Source organism: Echeneis naucrates, chromosome 14 (assembly GCF_900963305.1).
Source record: "Echeneis naucrates chromosome 14, fEcheNa1.1, whole genome shotgun sequence".
NCBI classification, from domain to species: domain Eukaryota; kingdom Metazoa; phylum Chordata; class Actinopteri; order Carangiformes; family Echeneidae; genus Echeneis; species Echeneis naucrates.
In genome coordinates, this window is record NC_042524.1 from 21,053,497 (window position 1) to 21,066,309 (window position 12,813).

The 12,813-nt window shown below is 39.2% G+C and overlaps 2 protein-coding genes across 3 annotated transcripts; both read right to left on the reverse strand.

Moving 5' to 3' along the window:
- Nucleotides 1–1,311: 1,311 nt before the first annotated feature.
- Nucleotides 1,312–5,505, reverse strand: LOC115054761 (heat shock cognate 71 kDa protein). Its single transcript, XM_029520138.1, has 9 exons — nt 5,395–5,505; nt 4,254–4,463; nt 3,676–3,881; nt 3,439–3,591; nt 2,763–3,318; nt 2,471–2,673; nt 2,103–2,301; nt 1,787–2,019; nt 1,312–1,711 (listed from the first exon to the last, which is right to left on the reverse strand). Exons 2-9 carry the CDS (start codon nt 4,456–4,458, stop codon nt 1,514–1,516), a joined length of 1,953 nt encoding a protein of 650 aa, XP_029375998.1. The 5' UTR covers nt 4,459–4,463; nt 5,395–5,505; the 3' UTR covers nt 1,312–1,513.
- A 574-nt stretch (nt 5,506–6,079) lies between these two features.
- crtam (cytotoxic and regulatory T cell molecule) lies at nt 6,080–11,659 on the reverse strand. Of its 2 annotated transcripts, none has more exons than XM_029520141.1 (10): nt 11,595–11,659; nt 10,671–10,808; nt 10,379–10,531; nt 10,131–10,250; nt 9,409–9,561; nt 8,758–9,003; nt 7,778–7,852; nt 7,468–7,617; nt 7,098–7,184; nt 6,080–6,551 (listed from the first exon to the last, which is right to left on the reverse strand). In XM_029520141.1, exons 1-10 carry the CDS (start codon nt 11,638–11,640, stop codon nt 6,397–6,399), a joined length of 1,323 nt encoding a protein of 440 aa, XP_029376001.1. In that variant the 5' UTR covers nt 11,641–11,659; the 3' UTR covers nt 6,080–6,396. The 2 variants fall into 2 exon arrangements, with proteins under 2 accessions (XP_029376001.1, XP_029375999.1); XM_029520139.1 differs by having other exon boundaries at nt 7,098–7,199.
- Nucleotides 11,660–12,813: the final 1,154 nt, after the last annotated feature.

Here is a 12,813-nt window from a genome sequence, read left to right on the forward strand (position 1 = left end):
TTAATGTTATTGATTGGTTGATTTTACGTTACGTTCACACATATATTTAGAAATAAAGCGTCTGGCACATTGCTTACTGGAGAACAGTTAACCTGTCGACGTGGTACTTACTGCATATTAATTTCGAGTGGGTTCAAGGTAACTTAAAATATTTGTCGAAGCATGTTTGGGTTGCCAAAACTCCAGATTTTCTGATAAAGTCGAATCTTGGGCTACTAGACTTATAGCTTCTTGAAGACTATTTATCCCAGCCGCCGTAAATTCCACTACCAGGATATTGCTTCGTAGAGAATCACCGTCAAACTTCCCAGTTTACCTCTCAGCCAAGTTCAATAACTGAATATTTATCCGTGTAGTGTTGAGCTTAAAGAGTGTACGTTATCGTTCTTAACTTATATTAACTATATAGTTTAATATTTTGCTATAAAATGTCATCTTTGTCCCTGTTCAGTTAGAATGCTGTGCCAGTGACAATTAACATAAATCCAAGCGCTGTCATTCATTTCCTTAAACTTTCAGACGGTAAAGTAAGAAGCATTTGTTTAAAAACCTCACCTCTTTTCTCCGCCAGTCGTCTACCGAGCATTGCAACCGTAGCAACGTGACGCAAAAGTACCTGTAAACATGATTCCAACTCTCGCGAGAAGTCTGTATTGCGGTTGATAACGTCCATCGTCGAAGCGTATTACACTTCGGTTTCAGCATTTGTTAGAAAAACCATTTACTTTTACTGACACCTCTAACGTTTCGAAAATTTAAGACAGTACAGACATGATGCTTACAGAGTTCTCTTCTCTCCAGATTCAGTATGATGGCAGACATTTTCTTCTGAGCACACTAATGTAATTGTGTACCTGGACACAAATACTCGGTGGTCCGGAGTGCGCTGGGATGCTCCGTGTTCTTTTATTTAAAAAAAAAAAAAAAAAATTCCAGGGATGTTATAGGTCACTACACAAAATACTGTTGGCCTCACAGGAGATGTTTCAGAACCGGTGTATATTCAACAATTAAAGTTTATGCTATGACAGCTGTTTTACTTTCATACAACTTAAACATTTTCCACAAATAAAAGGAAATTCATTAAGTTTCAAGTCAGTTAAAAAAAAAAAAAAAAAAAAAAAATATATATATATATAAAAAATAAAAGTCTGAAATAGTATGAAGAAAAATAGTATGAAATAGTTTAAAATATATGCATTTTCGGGTCAACCCTACCAATGATTTTACTTCAAATGGCTCCATCTTGTGGAGCCACTGTAAACCCATTAGTTGAAATGCAAAGAGCATTTTGACAAAAGAGGCCAAACAGAAGGGTTACAAGATTTTATTGTCAAAGCAGTGACATCTCCAAACAAAAACTTGACATGTTGCTACAAGCTGTTCCCAGTTGTCACTATTGATTTAAACCCAATTTAATTTCTTAAATTGCACTCTTTAGCCTGTTATAATGTGCTAGAAGAGGGTTAACTTTCTCAAAACATCTGAGGTAGCAGGTGAAACAATGGACTGTTTAATCAACCTCCTCAATGGTTGGTCCAGAGGATCCACCACCAGGTGCGGCACCACCAGCTCCAGGGAAGCCACCAGGCATGCCCTCTGGCATACCACCTGGCATGCCACCAGCACTTTGGTACAGCTTGGTGATGATAGGGTTGCACACTTTTTCCAGCTCCTTCTGTTGATGCTCATACTCATCCTTCTCAGCAGTCTGCAAAGGGCCATTTCAGGGTTAGTCAAAAGTTATGTGATCATAGAGGAAAGGAAAACAAAAACCTTCACTGACCTGGTTCTTGTCAAGCCAGCTGATGACCTCATTGCACTTGTCCAAGATTTTCTGCTTGTCATCATCACTGATCTTGCCGGCAAGCTTCTCATCCTCCACAGTTGATTTCATGTTGAAAGCGTATGACTCCAGGCCGTTCTTGGCAGACACCTTGTCACGCTGGACATCATCCTCTGCCTTGTACTTCTCAGCCTCCTGGACCATGCGTTCAATGTCCTCTTTGCTAAGACGACCTGTCAAAAGAAACAAGGTTAGCATTTAATAATTTGTTTGGCCAACACTGCAGCTTAATTTGTGTTAAGCTACAGTTTTATACCTTTGTCATTGGTGATGGTGATCTTGTTCTCCTTTCCAGTGCTCTTGTCAACAGCAGAGACATTCATGATGCCATTTGCATCAATATCAAATGTCACCTCAATCTGGGGGACACCACGAGGAGCAGGGGGAATGCCTGTGAGCTCAAATTTGCCCAGCAGGTTGTTGTCCCTGGTCATAGCACGCTCACCCTCATAAACCTGTTGAAGGTGCACAGGATTAGCACACATTAAGGTTGTTGTGACATTTGTTCTTTGAATTTTACTTTGCTGAGAAATCTGGAGGATTCCACTTCCTGTGGTCTTGCGAGTGCTGGAAGACATTACAGAGATCAGGAACAAATAACTTGATGTACAATGCTGTGCTTACCTGGATGAGCACACCAGGCTGGTTGTCAGAGTAGGTAGTGAAGGTCTGGGTCTGCTTGGTAGGAATGGTGGTGTTACGCTTGATAAGGACAGTCATGACACCTCCAGCTGTCTCTATACCCAGGGAAAGAGGGGTGACATCCAGAAGCAGCAAGTCCTGCACATTCTCAGATTTATCACCAGACAAGATGGCAGCCTGGACAGCTGTAAAGATCAAAACAAGTACAGCAAGTTCCCAAACTAGAACACTCAAATAAGGAGGAGGCACATAAAATTACTTGACTGGCACTTACCAGCTCCGTAAGCCACAGCTTCATCTGGGTTGATACTCTTATTGAGTTCTTTTCCATTGAAGAAGTCCTGAAGCAGTTTTTGGATCTTTGGAATACGAGTGGAGCCACCAACCAGCACAATGTCATGAATCTGACCTTTATCCATCTTGGCATCACGAAGAGATTTCTCCACAGGGTCCAAAGTGCCACGGAAGAGGTCAGCATTGAGCTCCTCAAAACGAGCCCTGGTGATTGAAGTGTAGAAATCAACCCCCTCATACAGAGAGTCAATTTCGATGCTGGCCTGGGTGCTGGAAGACAGGGTGCGCTTGGCCCTCTCACAAGCGGTACGCAGACGGCGGACAGCTCTCTTATTGTCACTGATATCCTTCTTGTACTTGCGCTTGAACTCAGCAATGAAGTGGTTTACCATACGGTTGTCAAAATCTTCTCCACCAAGATGAGTATCGCCAGCGGTGGACTTGACTTCAAAGATGCCATCCTCAATGGTTAAGATTGAGACATCAAAGGTGCCACCACCAAGATCAAAGATGAGGACGTTCCTCTCTGAGCCAACCTAAAATTTAAAGTGTTAATTTTCCAAAGCTGCTTTATTACAATCAATTAGAATTTGTTTTTAGACTGAAATCTAACTAAAGTATCAGGTATTTAATTGCAGTATTAAAGATGAATTTACCTTCTTATCCAACCCATAAGCAATAGCAGCAGCAGTTGGTTCATTGATGATACGCAAAACATTGAGCCCAGAGATTGTGCCAGCATCTTTTGTGGCCTGACGCTGGGAGTCATTGAAGTAGGCGGGCACCGTAATTACAGCATTGTTGACAGTCTAAAAAGGGATATTACAGTCAAACAGATGCAATTCTTGTAGTTTCCATGTTTTTAATTCAAAGCTATGGGAAAAACAGCCTACTTTTCCGAGGTAGGCTTCAGCAATCTCCTTCATCTTTGTCAGCACCATGGACGAGATCTCTTCTGGGTAGAAGGACTTGGTCTCACCCTTGTACTCCACCTGAACCTTGGGGCGGGTGTTATCATTGATGACATTAAATGGCCAGTGCTTCATATCGGATTGCACGACTGTGTCATCAAACCTGCGGCCAATCAGTCTTTTGGCATCTGAAAAAGAAAGTTTGCACTTGTTAAAAATTTAAGTAAAGTCTGCTACAACTTGATCTCCCGGTAGAGAGATCACTCAGACATCCAAGGAAGGATTTATGCCATCTTTGGTCATTTGAACTCTGGTGGAAACTACGAATGGCAGGAGGGGAAAGGGGAGAGGGGAAAAAAAAAAAAAAAAAAAAGAACAATCAATCACAGTGACAATTTCCGAAGAGCACTTAGTGCTAGAGAACACTGTCAGTTTTGTGTCATTCCTGCATCATGATTAGTGAATCATCATCAGCACTTTGAGGCCTTTCCTTCATGGTACAAGTGACAAGCGTGACAAGCCTGCAGGTTCATTTTGATGAATATGAAAGACATTCTTACCAAAAACTGTGTTGGTGGGGTTCATGGCAACCTGATTCTTGGCTGCATCTCCAATCAGCCTCTCTGTATCTGTGAAGGCCACATAGCTGGGTGTGGTCCTGTTACCTTGGTCATTGGCAATAATTTCAACTTTGCCATGCTGGAACACACCAACACATGAGTAGGTGGTCCCAAGATCGATGCCAACTGCTGGTCCCTTAGACATATTTCCTATAATCAAGAGCAAGTGTTTATCTCATGTATTTCACCTGAAACTGTGACAGGCAGCTGTTACGCCATTAACAGAAGTTTCCAGAATACATAAAGTTAACACAAATGAACTGTATAATAGAAAGTTGTGCAATACATTTAATGAAGAAAAAAATAAATTAACTCAACAGCCCTACAACCAACAAAGTTGTCTGTTAAGTGAAAGTGACTTTCAATATGGCAGATGTAACTTGGCTGTCAACAAAATCGCAACTATAAATATGAAATTCGTCCATCTTCACTGTTTAAAAACAAGCCTTTCAGCAATTAACAATTGAAGGGGGAAAGTCCGCATTGTAGAGAAATGGCGCTGGGTAATGTGGCCACGTGAGAATGACGCATCAAGTGTGCTCGCCCTCAATACGTAAACTGAAAAAATAAAAACGCTTTAAAGTGCCAAAATGCAATACATTTTCATCCCGAAAGAGGTTGATCATAAAAATCAGAGCATTCAAAGTCCCATCGACTCAAAATAATTGTCCATTATGCCTTCGCCCAAGCAAATGGCCTTTTCTTCTGAAAAGCCAACAGGAAGTCTTTTCATTCACGCTAACTTGAAAAGGAATTTTCGAGAACCTTCGGCAGCGTCCCTTCCCCCACCCTGTCGGTTTTGCTAAGTATGTAACGTTAGCTAGTGTGTTTACTCAGCTTATGACAACAGCTGCATTGCAAACATACGCAGGGCATTCATCCACATCTTTAAAAATCTAAATCGTTTAGCGTAAACAGTAGTCATTCGGACATTGAAATATAACAATTTCCTGGCAAACAATAGCTGACAGTGAATGCGTTAAATGTCACATGAACTACCGCCATTGAGGCGGAACTCAAACAATAAGGCTTGCAAGACAAAACGAGATAACGCTTTCAGACAAACCCAAGACAAACTTACCGTACTTGAACTGCGGTTTACTGTAGATGTTGAAAGAGGTGAACTGCGGCGAGGCTTTCTTCTCCTTGCCGGTATGAGAAGGGAAAGAAAGGCAGAGAGACCACGGGACTTTATATAAGACCGGCAAAACAGCCAATCACAGGTCGAGTCATTGAGTCTTTCCACACCAATCCACCAATTATCTTCGACTGACGCATCAATGGTCCCACCTACTTCCTGCTTTATTCTGTGTCTTTCAAAATGAAGAATGACCGCATGGCTCAATTACAACCCGGAGATACATAATGTTATTAGAGCAACCATCCAGTTTACTGAGATTTCATGTCCACTAACTTCCCTTCGTGTTTAAAGGAAAATAAGATAATATTCTTCCGATATTAGGATTTCATTAAAGGTCAAAAGCAAGGCCATGCATAATTGTATCTGATTTCAACGGATTATATTATATTCATTATAAACCTTACATATTATATTGTTCTAATTTTCATGGACTTTTTTCTTCTTTTGCCTTTCTATGACATATCAGTTTTGATTGGTTCACTATATTGATGGCCAAAACTCGAAAATCTCCTATATGGATAATTTTCTGATGAGTGGGTTTTTACTATGGATGAGTAGAACAAGGAAGGCTGCTCATGTTCTGTCTATCTGCCCATAAAAAAAAAGTGCATATGTCAGATAGGACGTTTTTCTCATTGATATGTAATATCTATATAAAGATAATTCTTGGGATGACCACATTATACAACTTTATGAATACAAAATATTAATATTTCCATTAAACATCATCCATCTTCAAACAATGTATATTTTAGGACAATAGTAGTTATTGGTGCAAATTAACATCATATGTATTAAACATTACAGTGTGGTTATAAACTATTTTACCACATGTTTTTCTGTGTAAACATTCTACACATCATTTTATACAAGTGCAATAAAAGAATTGACCAGCTTCTTCAATGAACACTGCTATGGGGTTATTATAAATATTAGCATATTTTATAGCTCTGTCTCCTTTATGTCAAATTTGTCTGAAGTTGGAGGTTGAGACTCCTGCTCTTTAGGTACACTCTCCGCTGCTGCCATTGCACTGGTGTTTATCACCAAAGCTGGTTGTTCAACATCATACTTTGTGAATGCTGTGTTGAAGATCCCTGTGAGAGAAGAGTGAGAGAAAGAAGAGAAATGGCACATGCCACAATCAGTGATTGTACAGTTTACTTTTTTATGCACCAGCCCTATTTCTGAGGAGAGACAAGCAAACACAGCTTGAACTGCAAGAAGCTGAAATTGCTGCTTTGGTGTTGAGTCAATTAATTGTCAGAAGGAATTTGTTGAGTAAACTAACCAAGGAAATGAATCAAAACGACTCAAAGGTTTGAAATTAGATAGGCTTGAACATAGCACATGCAAGTTCCTGATTGATTTTCTTGGTTCAGCTTCCTCATAAATCTGGGCACGAGACCACAGAGTGAGAAGGCAAAATCAATTTTTCCCAGCAGTGACCCACTCTTATTAAATGTCACTTTAAGAAATCACATTATCACATTCAATTTGATCTTTTAGCAAAACATGTCTGTAAATTCATATTGTGGCAGTAATTGGAATTCAATTTTCAATTCAATTTTCTTGCAGTTACAGCCTCAGCCAGTACAGATTTCTCAGAAGCAGTTAACCTAAGTGCTGAATCATCTGCATACCTCTTCGTCTTTGTCCTTGGGAGTTCCTTTCTTCCTGACTTGATTTTGATTTACTGCTCTCCTCTGATGGATCAGAGTCTTCATTCTCTGTGACAATAAAAACTGTTATGTGTTGTTATTATTATTTTTTATTTTTTCAAAAAGTGCTTAGTTTTGAGGTATAACTTTGTGTCCACAACGAGAAGATCAAGCTATAATTTATATCATATTATATTTAACTTATATTTATAGTCAGCTTAAATCTAAGGCTGGGTCATAAAAGTATGCATTTTCATACATGAATGGCCCTGCCATGACTAAAGTTTAAACTAACAGCTGTGACACAGCATGGTCCATGTTATTGCAGAAACTAGGAAGATGAACTCCTTACCTTTTTTCCAGTTGATATGTGCTCTTCTCAACTTGATGGCAAAAAAAAAGACCACCACCAAAAGGGCAAAGATCAGGCTTGTCACCAAGAAAACTAATATTGATGAATTTCTCTGGCTTCCAGTGTGCATCCCAGTGTCATTACTGCTCTCTGAAAATGGACAGATAATTGGAAGGTGCTCCCCAAACAGTTAAACATTGAAAGCCTGTTACATATTTTGAGTGTAGGAACCAGACAAGGTTTTCCCACCATCAGTCCCCCATCAGAGGAGGTACGTTTGTTTAACCCTGAATTAATGGTGTGAAATTACCTGTTCTGTTGCTCTCCATACTGTTGCTGGGTATCATCTCCTCTGTTGTCATGGACACAGATGTCCTGCCCTGTTCTGGAAATTGCAGTTGTTCAGAATCATCACTCAGTGGCATCAGGCATTTAATTTTACATGACTTTACAATAAAGTGCTGCCAACATTACTTTTCCTATTGCTTGCACATAACAGTTTTTATGCAATCTACACAAAATGAAGACCTTTAAATAAATAAACCTGAAGACAAAATTTGAGCCAGAAATTTGATTTTTTTTTTTAAATCAATTTAATCACATTATTAGTTTTGCCAGAAGATCAATACATGGATTCTGCAATTTTATAATATCAAATAGATTTATCACAAAAACATAGTTTTTCTTGGTTTCAGAAAATGTTGTTTTCTTGACATGGAATATTAAATCTCTGCTGATTTTGTACAGGCATCATGGCAAGCCTCACTATAGCAGGTCCATGCTCTGATTTTATGAATACACGTAGCACAGCTGAGTGTCACACTACAGTATGAGACATCCGTCACAGGAAACTGCTGTGGTGGTTAAGCAACCATCTTAAATGCACAGTGGAAGCCGAAATATCTGTAGTTTCCAAGCCATGAGCTAACATTACACAAACATGTTTGTTTAACAGTCTACAAGTACAGAACACTGTGGTATGTAGTATGAGTTAGAGCCAGTTGTGTTTTATTTATCCCAATGGTTCACAGTGTACAGTTTACTGTCCATTTTTCTACACTTCACATATACAGTATGTCTTAATTTCTCTAGACATTGCATCTAATATTTTTTATGAATATAAGACCATCGCTATGGTGTCATATACAATTTAAACTGAAGTAACATTTATTTTTCCAGGAAAAGGTTACTGCTACTGTTCCTTTTCGTGTTCATTTCTGTCACATATGTGTTACATATATCTCCTGATGTGGAATATTCTCTGGGTTAAATGTGGAAATCAAAACTTACCACTAGTGCTGAGATACAAGTCTGTGGTTGTAACAGGGTCCATAGGATACCTAGTGAAGTCTTTAACTGTCTCTGGCCGACTGGAGGGAACAGTTGACTTCATAAAGCTCTCTGATGAAGGCCCATTTACACCTCTGGTTGTCGTGCTCTCATGTCTGATCCACCCAATTGTTGTTCCCAACATCTGCAATGTCCCTTTAGGCTGTGCTATGGGTGAACTAGTTGTTGTTCTGTGGTGAACTGTAGCTGCAGTCGCATGAAGAGATTTACATTATAAAACATGCAAAAACAAGATTCAAATCAGTACATAGTCTGTGAACTACAAATCGTTTTCCCTTTATTAGAATACAGAAAAATCAAACTATTTACAACACAGAGAAAGAGGAAACAATATGAGGTTGTTTCAGTCAGTACACTTTCGCAGTCTGGTGATGTAGACAAGGTCATGGAGAAACTCGTGAAAGAAAAATCCCTTCCCAGTGCTTTCCCTGTTTTGTGACGACACAACTACTCTTTTCCTGTTCCTCAATTTCTCTCTTTATGCAGAAGTAAATAAGTTTTAGAAAAGAGAAATGATATTTTCTCTGGGTTGAAAACCATAATGTTATAATCATAAACAAAGGAGCAAGGGAAGCTTCTGTTTATACTCACAATCTTGTCCAGTTTTGACAAAGTTTATCAGAGCACGTGGAAGTGCTGGATGTCGAACAAGGCATCTCACAGTAACTCTTTGCTCTGATAAGTCCATATATAGGATATCTGTTGAGATGTATTTTTGGTTTTCATGATATACCTGGGGAATATCTGTGGAATGGGCAGATGTCTTTAGTAACTGCTGCTGTATTCTCCAACTGAGGAAATAAAACTGCATCTTAATGCTAAATTGTTGAAATCAATAATCAAAATAAAACACATATTTTAATTGCTTTGCTACACCAACAAAAGATAATTAAAAAGGAATTTATATTTAATTTATCAAGCCTTAAAATTATACTGTACAGGTTGTGTCTTCAAGAGATGATCTCACTCTATGGTCACTGAGTCTATTTTTGATGCACCTACAAAGGTTTAGCAACTTGTACAAATAGCTGGGTGTGATTACAAAGTGTAACTGCAGCTTTTATTGTTGCATGTGCACCGCAACACAAAACTAATGGGTAAACAGGAATGGATAATGTCTGGTTTTATTTCTTATACTTTGAACAGCTGTGCTGCTCAGTTTGAGACACAGGCTCTAACACAGCACCACAAACATGTAGCTAAAGCTTGTCAGTTATGTACCCTTGTGGGTTGAATCTGTTTGAAGTAAGTCTACTACTTATAAATACAATAAAATACAAGAGAGTTCACAACATCCCCCATGAAGAACATACTGTGAATTTCAGGCAAGTTGTTCAGTTTCCAGGAGATCCTGGGAGCTTCATGGTTCGCCTCTGCAGTGCATTTTACAGCAACCTTCCCATCATGATTTGTTTTCGTCATTTTTGGATTACCTTCAAAAGAATCAAAACCACTGCCAATGATTTCATTGAAGATGAACCACTCACCCACTTGACAATGGCTAGTCCAATATTTGGTGGCTCAGCAATAAAAGAATTTGGGCATATGGCATCGTACTCACCCACCACTGTCACCTTCACCTGCATCACTGTTGAGTGGTTGTCATATTGAGAGCATGTGTAGATACCGCCATCTTTGAAGGTGACATCGGTAATACTGATGGTGAACTCAGAGAGGGACAACTTTTCGATTGTGTAGCGCTTGTCCTTTAAAGCTGGAAACAAGAGAGAAAATAAAATTATGTTTAATGTAGGCAAAATCCTGAGAGATTCTCTCAAATTTGTTTCAAACAGCAGCCAGTTTACGTTGATGCTCACAAATTTGTTGACTTCAGTTTGTGATATTTTGTTCACCTTTTTTATGACTGAAGAACATGATGAATCCTTGTGGGTTCTTCCATTCTACACTGGTATTGTGAGCATTTGCAGTTGGACAGTTCAAGTTGAGTTTCTGGCCTTTCATCACATACACATTCTGCAATGCAAGTGCAGCTGCAATTACATAATAGAAATGTTAGTGCATTAATAAAGACAACAGTTTACTGGAATTGAAAAAGTCAGTGAGAAGCAGTGAAATTTTCCCTCCCCCGCACACAGAAAGGTCCGAAGGTGAAATAAACGATTTGACTCATCTTTTCCTTTCTGGCCTGTGCCAATGTGTGTAAGTGTGAAAAGGAGGGGGTGTGAAAACTATTTTTCACCACAATGTACCTGCAAAAGAAGCAGCCACCCCCCAATACATACCCTGACCCACATCTAATGTATTTCCTTCTGCGTGAAGCAAAAACCTACATATAGTGTTGATTGTTCACAGGGGCTTTGTCTGCTTTTTCCTTTCCTATGACAAGGTGTTTGGAAAACACATTTGTTTGGGGACGTTGACACCAACGGTCCGGACAGTGGGCTTGAAAGATTAGAAGTCATCAGCACTTTTCTCATATGTGGGCAATGTGTTAAATATTACATTATGAATGGTGGAAGAAATGTGTCAAAAATTAAACATACTCAAAAGTAATTTGACATTTCTCTAGACAGTCTAGTCAGTGAGAATGAGATTACCTTCTTTGCTTTGAATCCTGATCAATAAACTCCACAGATACAACAGTGACAAATATACATGCATTATACAGAATAAAAGTATTGCACAACATATATTCATAGAAAGATATATATCAAATAGACAGACAGATAGATGGCTAGATAGACAGGCAACACCCCATATCATATTCTGAACAGACTAGTGAAGAATTCACAAGCGAAGTAAATTGACAGACTTACCCTGTATGATTAGCATGAATACGCCAAGCTGCAGCTTCAGTTCCATCTCTGTCACTCAATAACAGTTACACTCATACTGTTGCATTTCCTCATCAGGCTGTCTATGTACCCCTCTGAGGCTGAGGGACCTTCCGTGACATCACAGCTCTGTGGTTTCCACAGAGTTTTCAGTTAAAGATATTTTTGTTTAAGCCCTACTGTTAAAGTAAAAGGTTAATAGTTCAGGATTTATAAATTTGTACCATATTAATTTTTGTGAAAAATTTGTTATATCTGAAATTCCATATACATAAACATATTTTATGTGTATCTTCAGTGGAATGTTTTATTTTATTGTTGTTGCGAACGGCTAAAAGTAAACTGCTCCGTGGGTTCCTGAACAGGTGTACCTTTGTGAGCCCCCAACAGCAGAGATGTGTAGAAAGTGACAGACCATGTTCAAACAGTAACTGCTCAAGAACAATACATAGTGTATAATAGTGAGTTGTGGCAAGATAGTAGGTGGAGATAATAATGCAGTTTGTTTCAAGTAGATAGAAAGGTTATAGGATTGACCCCGAATTTTCCTCTTGTGTGATCATGTGTTTCAAGTTATCTTTTTTAATTTTATTTTAAAATTTTTTGAAGAATTGTTGGATTTGATACCTTTAAAGCAAGGGTGTCAAACTCGTTCACACAAGGGGCCAAAACCCAAAGCACAGTTTAAGTCAAGCAGGAGTCCGTTTCACAACGCAGGTTCAACAAACTGAGTCTAAACCTCAACTCGGAGTTTATCTACTCTGAGTTTAGAAACTCCGACTCTTCGGTTCCAGAACAGCAGATTTGAGTTAGTTTGATCAACTCGGAGTAGTTTCACCAGGAGTTTAGCGCGTGCACCACAACTCTGAAAAGACAATGGCGCTCCGAGTCGACGGATCACCATAGCAACGGGGAAGAGGAGGGCCGCGTTTTTCATCCCGATAGAATTGGACATCTTAATGCGATCATACGGCAAATTTGAACATGGTTTTAGAGAGAAGTGCAACACCGCTGCGGCTGCCAAAGAGAGGGAGACGGCGTGGGAAAACTCGAGTCAATGCGTACGTTTAAATGAAGTCCTTTGAAATCACAATAATATTACAGGGGAAAACTGCTTGAATGATAGCCTATAAATTTATTTCATTTAGGTACATCCCCCACGGGAGAGGCGCACCTGGCAGCGGTTTAAGATGAAATATAA